Source organism: Vigna radiata, chromosome 7 (assembly GCF_000741045.1).
Source record: "Vigna radiata var. radiata cultivar VC1973A chromosome 7, Vradiata_ver6, whole genome shotgun sequence".
Classification (NCBI taxonomy): Eukaryota; Viridiplantae; Streptophyta; class Magnoliopsida; order Fabales; family Fabaceae; genus Vigna; species Vigna radiata.
In genome coordinates, this window is record NC_028357.1 from 38,487,422 (window position 1) to 38,508,160 (window position 20,739).

Below are 20,739 nucleotides of genomic sequence, written 5' to 3' on the forward strand. Positions count from 1 at the left end.
ATTGCATTTCCATGGTGCCGCCATAGTACCTTTCTTCTTCTTTTTTTTCTGTAGTTCCATTTGACTCGATTGGGTTTTGGTAGTGACTCATAACAGAATGCACCATGTAGCCCTTTGCATCTCCAAGTTTAGATGCAATGAAATTATGAGACAAGGTTTTTCAGGTGCAACATTTATCCACGACAATTAAAATTCATGTTTTCGGGTGTTCTGTTTTTCGCCCAATTTGCATTGTTTTGGCAAATAATTGATCTGTTACATTGATTTGTTCAATTCAAAGAGCGAAGCAAAATGATGAAGTCAAAACTTGTCTGATACTGGCATGAGGATAATTGTTTCATAAGGTCTTCAAAGTTCTCTGATTGCTTTGCTCTGTGTTGTTGTAATTTTATTGTTTGGTTCGATGAGTGTGACAATGAAGGTTTCATGTTGATTGTATTTGATGGATAGCACTTCTTACTTCTCAAAGAACACTTGCGAGGTGTTCACTAAAATGCCGCAGAGGAAGCCTTCCCTGCCAGAAAGTGTTGACATGGAAGGAACGTTCGTAACAGAGGAAGAAGAATGATTGCCATGTCATTATTCTTTAATTTAAATAAAACCATATTCCACATCACAAGCTTTTTTTTTTTTGGCTTAATAGCATTAATGGTCCCTATTTTGGTTGGTAAAATTTGATTTGGTCCCCATTTATTTTTTTTGTTCAATTTAGTCCTAAAGTATGAAAATTTTGTTCAATTTGGTCCTTTTCACAGATGTCGTTTAAATTGTTAACGAAAGACCTTCCAACAATGCCAAACAGTGTGTTGATGTGGCATTTGTCAGCCCATGTGGAGTCTGTTTAGTAATTTTGAAATTCCAATTTGAAAAATAATTAGGGATTGCATTTCTGAAAAATAATTTAAGGGTTCTAGTTTTTGAGAAGTAAAGCTCTTGGGTGCTTCGAGAAGATTGGGAAGAAGAACATCTGTGACGTCCAGGAGATTACAAGAAGATCAAGGAGTGGGAGTCGCAGGTCAGGGACGAAACAGAGTCGTTTTGGCTCATGAGGAATGATTTGAGGAGGGAGAGGAAATTGCCTGGTTATTTTGACAGGGAAGTGTATAATATTCTCGATTCTCCGTCCACGGCGGCTGCTGCGACTGTGGAGACTCCTACGGCCGCGGTGGAGGCGGCGGTAGACGAGGAAGTGCACCTATATGATAGTAATCGGAGAGTTGGGAGTGATGATGGGTTGTTCTCTGATTGTGAGAAGGAGGAGGTTTTGCTTTCGGCCCCTTCCAAGGATGTTCCTGCACCCGTTCCAATCTCAGGTTCGTTTTTTCGAATCAATTTTGGACACGCCTTTTGTGATTTTGTGAACTATTGTTGTGTTACAGTAAGGGTTCTTTTTTTCCCCCTTTTCCTCTGCTTTTGGTACTGTTGATTTTTTTAGAATGATTGCATTACAGAAAAGTTACGGAGAAATTTATGGTAAAGATGAATGCTTCGAATTGGAACTCGACGTTACAAATGTTCTTCTTTCCAATCTTCCTGGAGCATCCAAGAACTTTACTTCTCAGAAACTAGAACTCTTAAATTATTTTTCAGAAATGCAATCCCTAATTATTTTTCAAATTGGAATTTCAAAATGACTAAACAGACTCCACATGGGCTGACAAATGCCACATCAACACACTGTTTGGCACTGTTGGAAGGTCTTCCGTTAACAATTTAAACGGTGTCTGTGAAAAGGACCAAATTGAACAAAATTTTCATACTTTAGGACTAAATTGAACAAAAAAATTAAATGGGGACCAATTCGAATTTTGCCAACCAAAATAGGGACCATTAGTGCTATTAAGCCTTTTTTTTACACTAAAATACACGTATTTAAATCATTTATAAGTCAACCAATTCTCTGTCTACCACGTCATGAGTAACAGACGGCGTTACTCATTAGTTAACGGTGAGGGCTTAATTGCCTCATTTTTACAAATTATAGGACCAAATTGAGACCAAAAAAAATATGATGACCAAATTGAGATTGCCATACAAATATGAGAACCAAATGAGGGTTTTAACCAAAAATAATTTAAAAATGCATGTATTTGTTTTTAAAATTGCATGTTTTGCATTTTTTTATTTTATTTTATTTATAAAAAAATAAAAGAAAGTGCCAAAAGATATATTGCTAATACTTATCATTACCCAATCAAGAGTTGGATTATAATATGAATTACGTATTAAATCCTTTTATACTATATTTGTAAAGTTTAAATATTCTACATCTTAAAAAAAATTATCAGAATTGAAGGAAAATTTAAACTAATAGGTTCTTACAAGTTGTTATATTATTATTACTTTGAATCTCTACCCAATTATATTATCAAATGTATTAATTTGATGTGATGTATTTAAATGAATAACATATACAAAGATAGAAAAAAGATAATAAATACCTAACTAGAAGATAGGATAGATTTCTTTCTTTGTCACTAAAATATTCGTGTCTTAAAAGTTTTTGTCTTGAGTTATTTCCTACCATCATATTTTAGAATTTCACATGGGATATTATATAATGTTTTTCAACATCTCTCACCTATCTTCTATGTTTGTAGCCCAATTTGATATAAAAATCAAACAATAGCAAGAAGAATTATTGCAAGTTTTTCTTGCCTAACTCAGCAAAATGACATTGATAATCAGAGTTGTAAAAACGGGTAATCCGGCTAGACCCGGCCTGGTCCATCACGGGTTGATCGAGCCAACCCAACCCAGTTCATTTATTAGTGAGTCTGAAAAATTTGAACCCGGCTCGACCCACCACGGGTTGGTGGATAAACGGGTTGACTCACTAGCCCATTTAATTACAATTTTTTTAAAATAAAAAAATTACAAACTTTCTATATTCAAATTTAAACAAATTTCACTCCCAAAAAATGATGTTAAACTGAAGAGAATTCAAAATAATAATAAAAAGTACAATATAATCCAAATGTCATCCAAAAACAAACACAAAAAATACAAAAAACATGCTCCTTGAAGAATTTCAGTGAAGAAGTGAGAGTGACAACGAGAGCAAGTTCCATGAGAGTGATTTGTGAGAGCAGAGGTTACTTGTTTGGTATACACAGTGAGTGAAGACAGTATTTTATTTTTTAGGGTTTCATAAATAAAATAATAAATTAAAAAAATTAAATTAGGTAAGTGGATTGGCGGGCCAACCCGACCCACCACAGGTTCAACCCACATGAGCCGGGTTTAAATGAGCCGGATTGAAATCTGACCCGCATAAAAAATAATCATTTTTTTCAAACCCAATCTGGCTCGAATCCGTGATGAATCGGATTGACTCGCAGGTTGTGACCTATTTTGACGGCTCTACTAATAGTAATCAATTATACTAATTCATGAGAAACTACATGGGACCATTTTTATATTTAGTTTGATTGAAGCTTATTAACGTCACATTAAAAAAATATATAAAAAAGACAAGTTATGATATTGATTGCTATAGATTATTTGAAAAAAAAACAAAAATTAGTTTTTATAACTCATATATTCATAAAACTCTCACAAAGATAATTTTGTTTCCTTTCAAAATTGGCATGTCTTCATTTAAGTGCATCAATTTATACGCAAAAGTTATGTCAATATCTTTAAGTTTCACATAAATTCTTACTAAGTAGTTCTTAATGTTCATTTATACTATCTTATTTCTTATTAGATGCATAATTATTTTTCATCATGAGAACATGAAATGATTTTCCTTCTTGTAACCTTTTATATTCTTATGTAACTATTCAACATCTTAATTTAAAAATATAATAAAATTTATAAAGAAAATAAAAGTTACATTGATCTCCTCAATATCATATCAATTTCATTAAAAAATAAAAGTATTTGACTAACATTTCAAAACTGTTATTGTATCTTCAAATTTAACTATATATTCTAATTATAATTATCCTTTTTTAAAAGAATAATGCCAACTTTTAACAATGAAAGTTATCAAAACTGTAATCAAAGGTGTTAAATGACCAAGTTCTTCTATCGTAATATTGTAATATTTACGATATTGTACTTTGTCTTTCACTCAATATGTTATACTCGGAATACAAACAAATACATTGTTTAAAATATGACTAAGGTAACGTAACATATGTATAAAAATTGATTTTTCTTATTTACTATTTGTTTAAAGTATATAAATAAACTTTTCCGTAAGAAACAAAAACCACACAATATGATCACACAAATATACAACCAATAGTCATCAATTAAATAAATCTATCAAGAATTAGACATTTTCAAACATAATGCCAAAACACTTTACATATTAAAAAAAGTATTAAAAAGTACTAAACACAATATCAATAATAACATATACATTTTTTAAAACTAACAATTATAAACAAGTCAAGCTAAGGAATATAATTTTGTAACATAATTACATAAACTTCAATTCTTAAGTCTATACAGTGAAGAAAAATATAGTTGAGACGATAGAAATATAATAATTACATTCCCAAGCATTGAAACTTTTATTTTTTTTTCCTTACATTCTTTTATAGTTGAGTATTCACAATTCATGAAATTGATGATTTGTATTCGGTGTATCTTATAATGTTTTCAATATCAATCACAAAAGTTAGGTCAAATATTGGAAATCGATTTCGAATATGCATAAAAAAAAATATCAAGTTATTCAAGAGAAGTTACTTCATATTCTAATAATTCATTTTCTTTGAAACATAATAATTATAAAAATAAATAATGGTGACAATTATTAGTAATTCTTAAAAAAGTTACTTTAGAAATGGCTTAATCCCTCCTGTTTTCATAATCCAAATACAAACATACATAAAATAATATTATTTTACATTTTTAATATCAGTTGAGCATCTCCTTTAATTTAATATTTTCAACAAGTTAAAACAATGGGGTATTGTAGACCACAATCTGTAAGAGTGAACCTTTGTATCTCTTTTTAAGCCTTAGATGATTAAAATTAGTGTACACATTTAATAAGTATTAAAATGATAATATACGTAAAATAGAATTAATTCTTCATTTTAAAATAATTTTAGACAAACAGCAAGTACATTGTTCTTGTAAAAATAGTTATTTTAGATAAATATATTAGTGAAAAAATAACCAAAAACTTTAGGAAAAAAAAAAAGAAAACTAAAACACCAATCATTTTACAACAAAGAGAATAATATATTTGGTTTTTATAACCTTTTACACATAATAATTTTAAAATAAGTGAACCCATAAATATTAGAGAATTACTTCATCCACCACCACACACTACTCGCTATACCTCTCAATTTCTATTTTACCTTTCAATAATATTTAAACGGATATGAATATGCGTTAGATTTTCAAACGGATGTCAACATCCGTGAACGGATATCAACATCCGTTGAAGAACAAACTGATGTAGACATCCGTTTAAGCCCATAAACTGAATGAAACAATTAAGAAAAAAATAAACTAAAATTCTAGGGCTTGTCGTGTGTGAATTGAATTCTATGAATGACATGACTACCTACTACTCACAGCCCCAACAGGTGGGCCTTCACACTTACTACCACCACCCGAAGTGGTTGTCCTACCGACGCACCACGGGCATCCGCCATACGTGGCTCAGCATCAACAACAAGCGGTGTTCGGTTCTTACGACCCTCTTCCACCCTCCATGAACAAGGTTTGCACCATCTTTATCGTTAGCCTTCCAAAAGATGTAAACCCCCGCGAAATCTATAATCTTTTCTACAAAATCTACAATCTTTTCTGGCGACCGTCCTAATTTTGACGACTTTCTGGCGTTGGGGACACTCCTCAACGACAAAAACGATGTCTCGGCCCCAACCTTCCTCTCGTCAATCCTGACCGTCACGGGAGCGATTGGGTTTTGGGTTTGCTTTAGTTTCTTCTTGCAGGTCTCGCGAGTCGCAGCGATGACATTGGGTTTTAGGGTTCTGTTATGGGTTTGATTTGGGGTTCTTGCGTTGATTTTTCTGAGTGCAAGGTTGAAGATGAAGATGCGAGGGAGGAGATGATCGAGAAGAAGACGCTTGCGCAACAGAGCGATTTAGGTTGGTGAAGATTTCTAGTGAAGAAGATGATCTCATCGCTGTAGATGGTGCGGCGACAACACAAAGTGGTTCTTGTGGTGTGGTCTGGTGCGAGTAGCTCATGGAGAGGCGTTGATGCGTTAATGAAAGAAGCAGCTCGTTCTGGTGGTAAAAATGATGGCGACGCTAGGGTTTGACTTGTCAATGGAGGATTCGTGGTGATGGTTGAAAATGGCGACAATTTGCGATTCTAATGGTGGTGACCATGGAGGCTCGCGGTTGACAACGAGATTGATGATGGTGGAGATAAGGTTTAGCGACGACAAGATTGGTGGCAGCGACAGGCAACAAGGTTGGTGGTGATGGAATTAGGGTTTCTATGTAAGGAAAAGCTGACATGACAGGTGAGGAAGTGTAGAGAGAATTAGGATTTAAAAAAAATAAATAAAGTTAAATTAAGGTAGGATGTTTTTGAAATAAAAAAAAAAAAATAGTATGAAAGTGTAGAGAACGTTTGGGATGGTGGAGGAAGCGACTCTCTAAAGATTATTTCTTTGTTTTACATCAAACGGTATTACACGTAATAATGGCTACGCAGCTTATAAGTACAGCTAAAATACACAAATCATACTACTCATTACAAAAAAATATCTAGAATTTGTAATTTTTATTTAATTTAAGTCAACAGAATTAAGTGTATTCAAAAGATACAATAAAAAGTATGGTAATGACATTTTTCTACTATACGATATTCATTGCAATCAAAGTATACTTTCAAACAACAGAAATGTAATAAAGGGTAGTAGCTATGCTACTGTCCAAGGTATATTAAGGTCGATGCAAGATTTGAACAAGACCTTATAAGTCTGAAATTCCCGTTACCATGATATTGTAGGGTGAACAACAATAAAGGATATGGAAAAGAATGAATAAACGTGTACACAAATGAAATCATGCTTCTCAAGAGAAAACCATTAAGTTTTGTGAAAAAAAGAGAATAATGAAAAGTGCCATCACTTTCTTGCAGTTTTAACTTGTCTGTACACAAATGAAGCCCCAGAGATTTTGTCAGGATGAATAGCTACAAGGTCTTCATTTAAACTAATCTAGAAATCAATCACAGAGAAAATTAATATGGAGAAAAATGTTCATTGGATTCTACATCCCCCATTATCGGGTCCACGCCGGACATTCCCATAGGCCGACAGTTCAAGAAGATCCATATCACGATCTGTGCAATGCATCCAGTACTCTAGTTAATAATTTTCGAATTACTACTAAAGTTAATACAATCACTATAGTTGTACCTGAAACCCTGCAATAAGAACTCTTTTGAATAAGTTCAGCTTTGGAGATATCTGTTCGGTTACCCTTTGAACGATTAACTGTTGCCTGAAAGCCATGGAAAGAAACTTTAAGTGAATTAAGGGAAACAGATTAATCCCTAAACTACAGCATGTTGTTTAGTTTTTTTTTTCCACTCGCAAACAAATAAAATTGGAACGGGGGAGTAAATTGTACTAGTAAAACTAAAACTCCATGAACAAACGGAAGAGGGAAATTATATAAACACCTAATAAAATTAATGGCAACCCTTCTGGGAACAGTGAATAGAAACTGGAAATTTTGAAAATCATACAGATATAGGGTAATGGAAGAAACAGAAAGAAATGTAAAATTGGAGCGAAGGAGTGATGTTTTTGAGAAACACGCCATAGCCATATTAACATGACGGTATCCCCCATTTACATTGGCTCTTGTAATGTCCCTGATTAGTAGAATTTCCATAAATATCTTGACAGAATATTTTTGACGCTACACTAAAAAGTAAATATTACAAGGTTCCTTCAACACCTCTGGCCATGTTCTCCCTTCAAAAGGAAACAAAGAAATGGGAAAGAAAAAATGAAAAATCTTACTTGTAATACTTGACAGTTTTCCAGAGTGCTTTCTCCCCCCTGTAGTTTCACAAAAACACCCAAATGAAGAATGAGCAAAATGAAAAATAAAACCAAAATGTATTGGCAAGCAACTTAATGATGGTACTGATATTTGGAGGGTCGCATAAAAATCCATCATTGTCTTCTCCTTCCTTTACTAATAAAGTTTATGGTTAAACTCAAAATTTCCATTTCACTTTATTATAGTTCTTTATTTCCCCACCATGGCGCTAATTAAAATCCAGTGACATTTTCAGAAAAATCAAGTCTTGAAATTTCCATTGAAGAAACGCAGCAAAGACTCAAAAAGGATAACCCGTAACGGTAATTTCCATTGAAGCTGCTTTTCCTTAATCTACGTGGGAATATGCAATACACAAATTATGCAGAGCATATAGAAGTGCAGAGTAGGGTCTTCTCCTAAGACACATTGGTACAATACCACGTAGGCACACGGCAACTCAAAGAAATCCAATTATTGAGACAAAAAAAAAATAGAAATTGAATTAAGAAATGAAAATAAAGGGTAAGACCTTAGAGTAAGGAAGAATGTGGTCGTAGTCATGACAGAGACAACCGGGGCAACCTACGAGCTTGCGAAAGACAGTATTGCCGAGGGCGTCCCTGCGCCAGCGGTCGGGGTCTCGTCCTTTGACCTTGTCTGCCTTTTCCCAGCATTTCTGCTTAACGCTGTGAGGGAAGCTCCGAGGGTTAGGGTTAGGATAATCATGAGATAGAGAGAATACGTCATGGTCAACGTCGAGGAGAGTGGCAGAGGGTGATGTGCTCCGTTTGGACGGAGAAGATAACTTAGACGAAGAGGTTTTGGATCGGTCCTTCAGTGGTGACGAAGACCTCGCCCTTCTTCTTCTTTCTTCTCTGCTACTCGACTCAGTACCATAACTACCCTTCATTCTCTTTCCCCCTTTTTCTTCCTTATCCAATTTCACATTTTATAATTTAGGATTCTCTTAAAAAATCATACAAATAAATATACTCCTATCATTAAAAAATAAGCAATTGAGATATTTTTTACTTTTTTAAAAATAAATCATCTGTCTTTTCTAGAAAATATTTTTTTTATACAAATAAAAAACCTTATCTATTACTTAAAAAAAAGCTATGACACATTTTTTTTTGCATTAACATTTTATTGGCTAATTTGATTTGTGTTGTAATTAAAAATTATATATAAATCTAATTTATATTTTAAAGATTATTTTTAAATGATTTTATTTTAAAATATAGAGGTTAAAAATTATTTGCATTAACATACACTTATATAAAGTTAAAAATTAGAAATTATTTGCATGGTTTTATTGAAAGAGAAAAAAGAATAATAATTAAAATTTTGATTTGATAAAAAATAAGAAATGTGTTAGAATGATGAGCATATGTCCGGCGTAGACCTTTTCAAAAGCATAAAAGAGACATAAAAACTAAGGAAATGAATTTGTTTTTGTTTGGATGTGCATGAGGAGGAAGAGGTGGTCGAAGAGAGAGAGGAAAATGTGTTGGTTTTGTTGGTAGAGGAGGTGTTTGTTGCATGGTGCCAACGAATCTCACCTTTCATATTCATGTTACGAGCTTGGTTGGTTTCCCAAACTCTACCCACCGAAATCACAGCTATACCTTTCATCTTTCAACAATTTGTTAGCTCCTAGATTTCATATCCAGCTTTCCTTCTTTCTCTCTACTCGCCATCTCCCATAAACAAATGTTGCTCTCATTCTTTAGTTACCTCACACCTTCACCACTTTTTTTTTAACATTTCCATTCACTTCCCTCGATTCTTTTCCTACACGCTCTCTTCACTCTCTCAATAAGGTTCTTTTTTTTTTAACTCTATCACAATTTGGATTTCCTTCAAATATAGCATTTCCCCTTCCTCTTCAACTTTAATTCTTTCTCTTCATATTTCGCCTAAGTTTTTGTTTCTTTGTTGCATCCTTCAACCTCCTCGCTTTTTTAATGCCTTCGAAACTTTTTTTACCAGATGGGGAATTGAAGATCAATTAGTATGTTACATCGAAACGTGTATTGTCAAAATTTGGTTAAATTAATGATTTTTTTTTCGGTTGTTTGTGGCAATATTTGGGGCGAGGGTATATAAGGCTGAATGTGTTCACACTTAATCCTAAATTTGCAGGATGGGAAGGGTTAAATTGAAGATAAAGAAATTAGAGAGCATAAGCAACCGGCATGTGACTTATTCAAAGCGTAAAAGTGGAATTTTAAAGAAAGCAAAGGAATTATCAATACTGTGCGACATAGACATTCTCCTTCTCATGTTTTCTCCTACAGGAAAGCCTACATTACTACAAGGAGAGCGCAGGTAATAATAATGAAAAAATATTTAAGTTGTGTTGGGAATGACTGAATGATACTGTTTTGTGAGTGAGTTGAACATGTATGTCTGAATAGAACAACTAACCCAGAACCTTGTTATGATATTTGTGCCTTGCTAAGAGGAAACAACCCTGCTTGCTATAACAAACATTGTATGACATATGACACCCAACTTCAATTGTTTTTTTGTATTTTAAAAGTGTGTTGTATGGTAAACTTTTATTGTTTCCTATAAACACACTATCTGTTATAGGTGCAAATAATCTTCTAGGAGGATAATGAGATATTGTTAGTTTTATAGAGAATGCAATTTAATACTGTATATTATTTTACTGGGTGGATATTTAATGAGAGATTTCTTTCGCACTTGAAATTTGAAATCATGAAGTATATATTCTTTGGATGGACACTAATTGTTTATTGGATAAAAGAACTGGAGTCCAACTTTTCTCGGTATTATTAGAATTCTTTCCATTTGATCCGGAGGTCTTGTTAAATTGAAAGCTGTAAATCAAAACATGAGTGTGTAAATTTGTAAGTTTTGTTTTTCTTTTTTTAGTTTTGTAACATTTATTTATAAGCATAACATTATACTTAAAACTATTAAGTTGGTTTGTTTCGTGGTAACTTAGAAAGAAAGGATTCTAATCTATTTGCGAGTGTTTCAAGTATTACTAGTTCCTAGTCAATCCCTTAACTTAAAACAGTACATTAAAATGTATATGCAATAACTGAACAGATGAAAAGAAACAACAAAAGTCTAATTATACTATGATTTGTGTTCAACATATTTGATGAGTATTATGTTGGTTTTCAAGGGTCCTAGAACCCTTTTCCTCTAACCAGACTTCATCCAGCTACTCAAGTATTATATGTGAGATATATTTATGTATATAATACAGTTTAATATTCTAAATGGTAGAAAAAGACAGAACCATATTTTTGTTAACTAGCGAGTCCTTGTTAACGCCCATATTTTCATATTTACTGTTGAAGTTTATGATTTGTTTTCTTTCAAGCTAGAACCAAGTCCAAAGAGTTGTTATTTTTTTTTTTTCACAACGTTAAAGAGACTAGATTCATGGAATATTACTAATAAAAAAAATGCACGTTTCAGGACTTAAAATGTAAAATAGTAAATTCATTATGATCTTTAACAATATTGAATATTGGTTATTATTTTCAGTAATATTGAGGAAGTTGTTGCAAAATTTGCTCAACTTAGCCCACAAGAAAGGGCCAAAAGGTTTGTCAACCGTTTTTGTGAAGTTTAATCGTTTCTTAGTTTTCATTTGTTAGTCATAAGGAAGCTAATATATTTTCTTGTTTTATTGAGCAGGAAAATGGAAAGTCTTGAAGTAAGAATACTCTGTTTTTCTCAATTATGTCTTCTACATACATTGTTTTTGTTGTGTCAAATTCATCTTTCGTGTTGTCTCTACATTTTGTAATGTTTAGAATTCTGTTTTGCTTTTTAAATGTAGGCTTTAAAGAAAACCTTCAAGAAATTGGATCATGACGTAAAAATACAGGATTTCTTAGGTTCAAGGTAAGTTTCTATGATCATCAATTTGTCAATGTCTTTTACATAAAGCTTTCTATAGTTTCTCACTTTTATCTTTTCTACCTTACAGCAGCCAAACAGTGGAGGTACAATTTCTTCATAGACAACGCAATGTTTAATAATGTCAGAATCTTTAGTTAGAAGTTGAGCAACCAAAATGTTATGATCTGTGTGTAGGAATTATCTCATCAAGTGAGGGTTTTACAAGCTCAGCTCACAGAAGTACATCAGAGACTGAGGTGCAACTTTGGAGCTTTTGGTTGTTAAAGTATTTCTTTTTCTTTTTGGTTTTATAAGCTCTCCTGTTGAAATATTATTCATTTGACCTCTTCAGGTTTAGTGTTTTGCAATCAATTTGTTACTTTAATCCCATATATATTATTTTCTTGTGCATTTGAACTTTGACATGTTTCTTTATGCTCATACCCACGTTCACATGTCAAAATTATTGCAGATGATGTAACTTTTGATGTTTTTTAATCTATTTGAGATTTGGGTTTTCTGTATATAAAATGATTTATTATAAAGTCGAGAGATCAAATATAACAAATTATAATTGAAAATACTATTCTATCATCTTCCCTTAAACAGAACGTTAGCATAGTTATTATGTTGAGTTCTGTTAATATTTGATTTGTTACTAGAATGTTATAAGTTGGTAAATAGTATTACAAAAGGAAGGAAATAGTAATTGATACTAGTTTATACATAATGCATCATTTATATTTTGGCAATGCGTAAGAAAATCCAATCAAATTTCACATTTTGTATGACATATTCTACCAGTTGAGTATGAAACACAACACATTATCTTTGTTCATAACCTGTACTTTGTTTAGGTCAGAGAAGTGAAACCAGTATAGTCGTTCACCTTTCTTAAATATCTATATTTTCATAGTTGTAGAAATTTTAGTAGTTGGATTTGAGCAATTCTTAACATTCATCGAAGTTCTACTTGATTTTTCCTCTGCTAACATTAACACGATCATAATACGGACATGATACTATATGAAATTGATGTTGTCATACATGAGTTATGGGTCATGAAACTTTAATTAATAATCATTAATTAATGTTTTGTTTAAATTTTCAACATTTTAGCTATTGGAATAATGTAGAGAAGATCAACAATTTAGAGCATCTGAGGCAAATGGAAGAGTCAATACGAGAATCAATCAATCGAGTCGGCCTGCAGAAGGTAAGACTTTGTTTCATGTGTAGACTAGCCATATTGCCATGTCATCTTCAAATGACCACTACACCAATCCATAAATAACTAATGAATTTAGGTTTGTATGTTAACATGTCAACATGCTTTCTGAAATTAACAGGAAAATTTAGGGAAGCATCAACTCATTTCACTTGAATGTGCTAACCAGGTAGTAAATGTTGTATTTTCTCTTTGTTAATATATCTTGTTCCACTTTTCAATATTTTTATTTGGTATATTATTGCTTCATAGTTACAGGAAGGGATGACTTTACCCTTGATGATGGCAAGTCTACAAGAATCTCAACCACTGTCTTGGCTTTTGAATAATGATAATCATCAATTGTTGTTACCAAATGAACCAAAATTTCTACCATTCAGGTGGGTTAAATCGTGTCTATTAATGGTTTATCAGATTTTCTTCCTGTGATTCATATGTCAATGTAGTTACTGGTTTAATTGTGCATACAGTGATAATACCAATAGAGAAGCTGAGTGTTCCACTGACATTTCACTTCCAAGCTATTCAAATTATATTGGGAGCAACAAACTTGAAGTTGGTAGCTCTCCCCAAGTGACTTTGGGTCAAGGAGGTGGTGCAATGAACGAGCTAAATGGAACTACATACTTAAATGTACAACGTTGTGACCAATTTACGTTCCCTCCACAAGATATTGAGGAAGCAAAACATTTACCTACATTGAACAATAAATCAAACACCGTTGATTACCAAGTTAACAACTTTGATCTTTCCGGTTCACTATTTGAAAATGGACATCAATTTTGGAATTCTGCTTCAGGGTCTTGTGGTATTGCCATGTATAATGAGAACGGCTACCACAGGGTAAGCAATCCTTTTATGTTTCAATATTCATACTTTTGGGGATAGGTTTTGAATTTGCTAAAGTCGCTCAAATGGCATTAAGACAACTCGAACAAAAAATAATATTTAGTGTGTTTCAATTCTTCATGTTGGACTTTACTCTATACTTTTCTTGTAGACAATTCGAGTTTAGGTTGTTTCTGATGTCCTATATATTTTGCAGTAAATCACTGACTCAACTATGCATACTAGCCTTTTTGGAGTAACAAGATATTAGCTGATAAAGTGATGACAAAATGGTTGCAAATTATGTCTACAAAAACCAGATTAGATTGTCTTTCCACCTATGAGGTCAACGTGGTTGGTAAGAGTGGACAATATTAGTTGTATATATTGTAAGACTTGTAGGATGCAGTTTGCTCACATACCAGTACTAAATTCACTAACTGTTTTACTAGTAGATTTTTGGAACTCATTAATCCAAGCTGTAAATTTGAATTTTGTACAAAAGTTATTTTAATGGTCTTATAAATAGTTTCACAGAGTGAAATTTTATTTGTTCCGGTGTCCCTTAGCACACATACAATCTTTTATCTAAGAACACATTTTTCAGAAATCAAAGTTCCAAATTAATCATTAGTATTATAATGTGCTTTGATATTTAAATTTAGATTTCATATTTGAGTCCGAGTAAAAAATATTAGAAACGAACAAAATATTAAAGATAGTGAGTTAAACTTCTCAATCAAGACTAATAGTCTTTTTTGCACTTTTGAGATAAAAGAAAACTTTTAAACCAGGCAACATCTAATTTTTTTCAATAGCCATAGTAGTAACATAGCGTCACTACATTTGGAATTTTAATTTATTGCTAACCTAGGAAAAAAAACAGTATACTGATTCACGGTTGATAAATTAGAGGTAATATATATATATATATATATATATATATATATATATATATATATATATATATAATTGATAAAATCCAATTCGTATTCACCAAAAATAGCATTCAGATAGAAAACTCTAACTTATATGAAATGAAAAATGATAGTGGTATATAGCAATAATAATAATAACTTCTATCCATATTAATAAAAAAAAGTCTAATCAACATTGATTAACAAGTAAAGATACAAACATATTTAAGTTTTAGTCAAACTAACCATGTTTCAATCGGGATCAAAAGAAAAAAAAATCCTTATTTGAAAATGTAAAAACTTTAAAATTATTACTTTCAACTAAAATTTGAAAATTTTAAACGATAAATAATTCAAATACTTTCATAAAATTCTAAAATTCCGAAAAAAAATATTAAAAGAACATGATTTTAATAAAGCTTTTTTGTTTGTTTATAAAAACAATAATTTAATTAAGTTGCAAGTCATTCATGTTGTTGTTGTTTAATTTTTATTTAACCGGATTATTATCTTTCTTATCATTTTGTTTTCTTATTTCTATAAATTAATGAAATGTAAGAAAAATTATAGCTATCATAAAATAATATTAAAATAATAAAAATTACTTATCAGTGTACAAGTCATATGTGGTTATATATTTCAATACAATATTTATATCAATTATGAAACCTTATGTTTCTTAACAAGTAGACGAAATAAAATAAAATAAAGAAATAATATGATGAACACATCACCTAATTAAAGAAAAAAAAATGATAATATTCAATTGAAAAATGTAAAAAGAAAAATTAAATTCCTCATGTTTAAGAATATTTAAAAAAAATTGGAGATGCGGGGTATCGATCCCCGTACCTCTCGCATGCTAAGCGAGCGCTCTACCATCTGAGCTACATCCCCAATATATGAGTTAAATGATACACGGCTAAAAAGTTTACTTGATAGATAACAACTATTATTTTATTAAGATATGATAAAATACAATAAGATAGGTATATTTATTTTACTCTAATTAATTAATTAACTTTTATTTGTGGTAAATTATTTGTTATCCTATTAATGTTTTCAGAGAAATATTGAATTATAAAATACTTTAAAATGATAATTCATCTTCCGTATGTTTAATGTTACCATAATTTTCGTCATTATTTTCACCACATTGTTTATTATTATTATTATTATTATTATTATTATTTTTGAGACATATATGCATATTTAAATAATAACATTATTATTATTGTTATTATTATAATTATAAAGTAAAAATATTTCTTATAATTTTTTATAAATCGTTTTTATTTATTTTACAGGTGGTTCCATAATTAAAAAATTATTAAATTTAAAAAATATCAAATCGAAAAAAAAACAATCACTTAAAAATAAAATTGTAAAAATAATTATTTTAGTTTAAAAAAAAAACAATGACATTTCTCTTTTCATTGTTTCTTTGTGCGTTTGTTTTCCAGATTTTCCTAACAGCTAAAGTAGGTTGTGGTTGATTTAACGCATGTTGTTTTGTTTTTGTGGACATGATTTTTTTTTTGTTTGTACTTGTTGTTTTTGTGCTGAGAGTGTGTTTTGAACATTTTCAAGCATTGGCACAAGTTTCTTCATCACCATTGACCATGAAGTTTGAGGTTATTAATTTACCTTTCAACATTTTATTCAAGGTATTGATATGTACATTAAATATTAAATGAATTTTGAAGTTTAACTTGTTTTTATTTAAATTTATATATGATTTAATTTGCATGTAATTTTAGGTATATTTCCTATTATTTTATTTATTTTTAGTTAGATTTTGTTAAAAGTATAAGAAACCTTGTTTAGATAATTTTTTTTCATTTATTTTACATATTTGTTTTATTTTAATTTTAAACATTAATATTCATACATAATAAAATTATGTTATTTTATTGGTTTAAAAAATTCAATACCTATGATAAATATAAGGACATGAAAATAAGTCAAGGGTTGATGGGTCTTATGTTTAGGCAGTCCAATCCATAAAGTTAAGGACTCGTGACCTTAGGAAGGGGTTATCTAAAAATCATAATTTCTTCATTTACCAACTTTTTTTCTCTTTCTAAAATCCTTGCCCTAAAATTCTCTCTGACTTCTCTCTAAAATTCCAGAACTTTGAATCGTTCAAATCTCGCTTGGGTGTTACCAAATCGTTCCTGGCATATAGGGCTACACTTTGAACCGAACAATTTTCCATTCTGACCGATAAGTGTCTTTTTCCCCTTTTTCTTCCACAGTTCTTGAACCTAGAGCATGCAACTCACTGGTTGCATGTTAGTGGTAGCTTTTCCTTTAGTTTCTTTGTCCCTTCCAACTCTAAGAAATGTGCTAGGCACCAATTTTAGTGGCTTATAGGTGCTGTCAAACTCGCCTCTATGAGGAGGTACTGCTAGAGCGTTCCTAAGAGTGTGGTACTGTTAAACATTCCAGGTAAGGAGAGCTAATTATATTTTTTATTAAACCTGTTTCAGTGTTTTATGCATGATTAATTTAAAAATATGATGTTCTGTTAGATTGTGTTGTTACTGCTTTATGTATTTGGTTTGAGTATGAACTTGATTGTACAGAGTATGAATCATGATTGATTTCCTGTGTATTGTTTGATGAATATAATTTGTTCCTGAATGAGTTAGTTATTGTGACTGATTATGTTTAGGGAAAGGTTTGGGGTCAGACTTAATTAGCATTATTTGGGTAGCATCTGAATGCACAAGCATTGTTTCAGGTCACTATAAAAAAGAAGTGAAATATTAAAATTGGGCATTTGAGGTCTAGAGTATAATATAACAGTTTGGATGACTTAAATAAATCATAGGGGGCTTGTTGAGAGCACTTTGTTGGTAGGATAGAGGGGACTTAAAAACCTGAGTTGGCACATCCCTGATCATAGAGCAACCCTGATCCAGTCAGTTTAGTCATATGTGCTAGCGCCGAAGGTGAGTCTGATGCGTTCAGACATCTGAACCCTCTCCGGTGACCAATTGGGTAGTGAGGTGAGGTTAAGAGTAAGCATTTTGTAGTGTTAAATAATTTAGCAGGCAATTTCATAATTAAGGGAGCATTGTAAGCTATTTGGATAATGATTTTGTGCATTTGGGATAATGAGTGCATTTGGTCTATTTGGGCAGTTTAGAGAAGTCAATTATGACTTGTTAGGCAGATAAAATTAAAAAAAAAACCATTAAAAATGACAAAATTGAATTAAAGTCCATAAGTTATAGGATGCGATGTTTTGAAGTTAAATTTAAGCCTAAACAACTTTATAATCACTATATAATTGGTAAAATCCATCTAGATAGTGCCTATCACAAATTTGGGGTGTTAGAAAATGAAAAGTATGATACATATTATATTAACATAAAATGAAACGTATGATATATATATATATATATACACACACACACACACACACATATGTATTATATTAATATAATAGGGATATATAAGATGCAGGAGTGTATGTATGACATAAATTGTTATCGTAATATTTATATATAAAAGAAAGTGTGAGATATGTTATATTAATATTATATAAGAGATGCAAGAGAGTAAATATGGTAATAAATTATATTAATATAATATTGTTTTATAGAAAATTAGTAATAAAAATTACGTATGATATTAAATTTTATCGGTTAGGAATGTATTATTTTAAAAGAAATTGTAGAGTTTTGTAGTGTGACTGAGATAACATGACAATATTGTCTATTTGAGATGATTAGAAGTGGTTGTGGAGCATGTTCTGGTACATATGACTCTTTAAAGCTTAAACATGTGGTTTGATTATAATTCAAAGGTACATGAATTGGGAAATAAACATGATTTCAAGGTTATTGGTGGTGGTTTAATTGTAAAATCTCTCGGGGAGATTCTTAATGTTTTAGAATGAAAGTAGGAGTTCAGTCTTGGGTTCTTCTTGACGTTCCAATGGTCTTTCCTCTCACGTAAAGAGGACTAAACCATATGGTGAGGAGTAGCAGGAGGTCTTAGTCTTGGAGGCTTCCATCATGCTTCAGGGTGCGGAACAGACTAATTTCGTGAGTGTGGCAGGGCGGTGGAGCCCAGGGCGGGAGCCCAAGGCAGTGGAGCCTAAGTATCACAAGCCACCACGGGTGCATGACCCGCCATAGCTCGACTATCATTCTAAAGTCCGGACGAGTCAAGTCTAATATTTAACATGATAGGATGAATGTTTTATCTTGTTTGCTTTAAATTAATATCTTGTATGTACATGCTCTTATTTGTATGCTTTTTATATAATTAGCTCACCCTTGCAATTGCTTATGTTTGTGTCATGTTTCTCTTGCGATGATCATCCATTTGGATGGGAGTAGATGGCGAGGAGATACTTTGGAAACAGCTCTTGATGGGGAAGGAAATATTGCTGCATAGTTCTCTAGTCTTTAATTATCTTATCCTAAAATATTTTGAAAAAACTTTGTCATGTTCTAAGTTTAAATTCTTTGTATTAGAAGGGAAAAACTCTAGTGCTCCAAGTTTTCAAATTTTAATGTTTAAGGATGACTTTAATCCTATTACTCTTAACTGTTTTCTAGTATTATTCATAGTGACGCCTTTATTATATTATATATCTTTATAATATAATTGGATGTCATAATAAATGTCACAATAAATAAGATAAGATATAAATAAATAATGTATTTATCAAAACGATAAAATTGGAATCACTATAAACATTAATTACTTTACTTGAAAATTATTTAATAATATGTTTTTTATAATGAAAATTTTGAGTTTTGATCTATAATTTGTCAAAAAAATTGTTGAATTTGTGTTGAATTTTCTTGGGAGCTTTTCAGGTTTTGATAAATAAATACAAATAAAATATTTTTTTAAAAAAAGTAACTGTTTATTAATACACTGTTAAATGTTACAAAATTTTAATTTGAAATGATATTAATTGGACATCAATATATTTTGATATTCATTAGGGATATCCAATCTTAATTTCACATCTGTAACTACCATGTCAAAGTTTCCTCTACCATCAAAAGCAAATAATAACATAAATCAATTTTTTTTATAATAATAATTCCTTCATTCTCAAAAGAAAGAGACATGTAAATTTTAAATTACGTGCCAAATGACTTTTTTTAAGGAAAAAAAAAAGATATAAAAGTGAATAAACACTTTTTTTAATAAATACTAAAAATTACAATTCATTATTTATTTTAATAAAATTAATAATGTAAGAGTTTTGAGTAAAAAGTATAAGAATAGCTTTTTATCTATTAAAACTAAACCTTACCATCTCTTAAAAATTAAAATAAAATAAAATTAATGAATGATAAAAATTACAATTACACATATTTTTTTAAAAATTTTAATAGTGAATTTGTAAGGTGGTAAAACGCGTTCACCCAGCTGTCAGGATTTAACGAGAGTGAAAGAAACAAACTGGCTGCGTCACCTATACCCTAATTTATACCACCGCCTCTCTCACTCTCTATATATACGAAGCCATTGTTCTAAAACCCTAACTTTCGCAGCGGCAGCTATTTCCGTCAGGATTTCTTCTCCATCCAGTCTCATTTGTTTTGTCTCATTATCTTTTTTTTCCATTTCAATTCATTTGCCTTTAATTGCTGTATGCCTGTGATGGTGTTAAATATACTCCGAGATTCACTTCCATGATATAAACTTCGATCTGAGGCACCAGCTTTATCTTCTTCGATGATTCGTACAGTAAAGTGTTTTAATGGTTTTGCTACACTACTTGTGCAGCTAAAAATTCTGTCGTTTTACTTTTCTTTTATTTTTTATTTTTATATTTCTTAGCATGATTGAATTGCAACTATGATGTTGTTGCTCTAAGTTACTGCGT

At 31.2% G+C, this 20,739-nt stretch overlaps 3 protein-coding genes and 1 non-coding gene across 4 annotated transcripts; 2 read left to right on the plus strand and 2 right to left on the minus strand.

The window, feature by feature from the left end:
- The first annotated feature begins 1,045 nt into the window (after positions 1–1,045).
- On the plus strand, positions 1,046–6,094 carry LOC106766412. Its single transcript, XM_014651141.1, has 3 exons — positions 1,046–1,313; positions 5,550–5,695; positions 6,020–6,094. Exons 1-3 carry the CDS (start codon positions 1,046–1,048, stop codon positions 6,092–6,094), a joined length of 489 nt encoding a protein of 162 aa, XP_014506627.1.
- Positions 6,095–7,019: 925 nt separating this feature from the next.
- LOC106767326 lies at positions 7,020–8,945 on the minus strand. The gene is made up of 4 exons (XM_014652189.2): positions 8,539–8,945; positions 7,985–8,023; positions 7,373–7,457; positions 7,020–7,296 (listed from the first exon to the last, which is right to left on the minus strand). Exons 1-4 carry the CDS (start codon positions 8,917–8,919, stop codon positions 7,214–7,216), a joined length of 588 nt encoding a protein of 195 aa, XP_014507675.1. The 5' UTR covers positions 8,920–8,945; the 3' UTR covers positions 7,020–7,213.
- A 467-nt stretch (positions 8,946–9,412) lies between these two features.
- LOC106766413 (agamous-like MADS-box protein AGL65) lies at positions 9,413–13,840 on the plus strand. Its single transcript, XM_014651142.2, is given in 12 exon segments — positions 9,413–9,596; positions 10,155–10,340; positions 11,541–11,600; positions 11,694–11,712; positions 11,839–11,903; positions 11,989–12,004; positions 12,096–12,157; positions 13,020–13,116; positions 13,250–13,297; positions 13,381–13,508; positions 13,599–13,687; positions 13,690–13,840. Coding segments are annotated over 12 exon segments (870 nt in total). The 5' UTR covers positions 9,413–9,582; the 3' UTR covers positions 13,776–13,840.
- Positions 13,841–15,697: 1,857 nt separating this feature from the next.
- Positions 15,698–15,770, minus strand: TRNAA-AGC. The gene has a single exon. It is a non-coding gene; the product is annotated as a tRNA-Ala (tRNA).
- Positions 15,771–20,739: the final 4,969 nt, after the last annotated feature.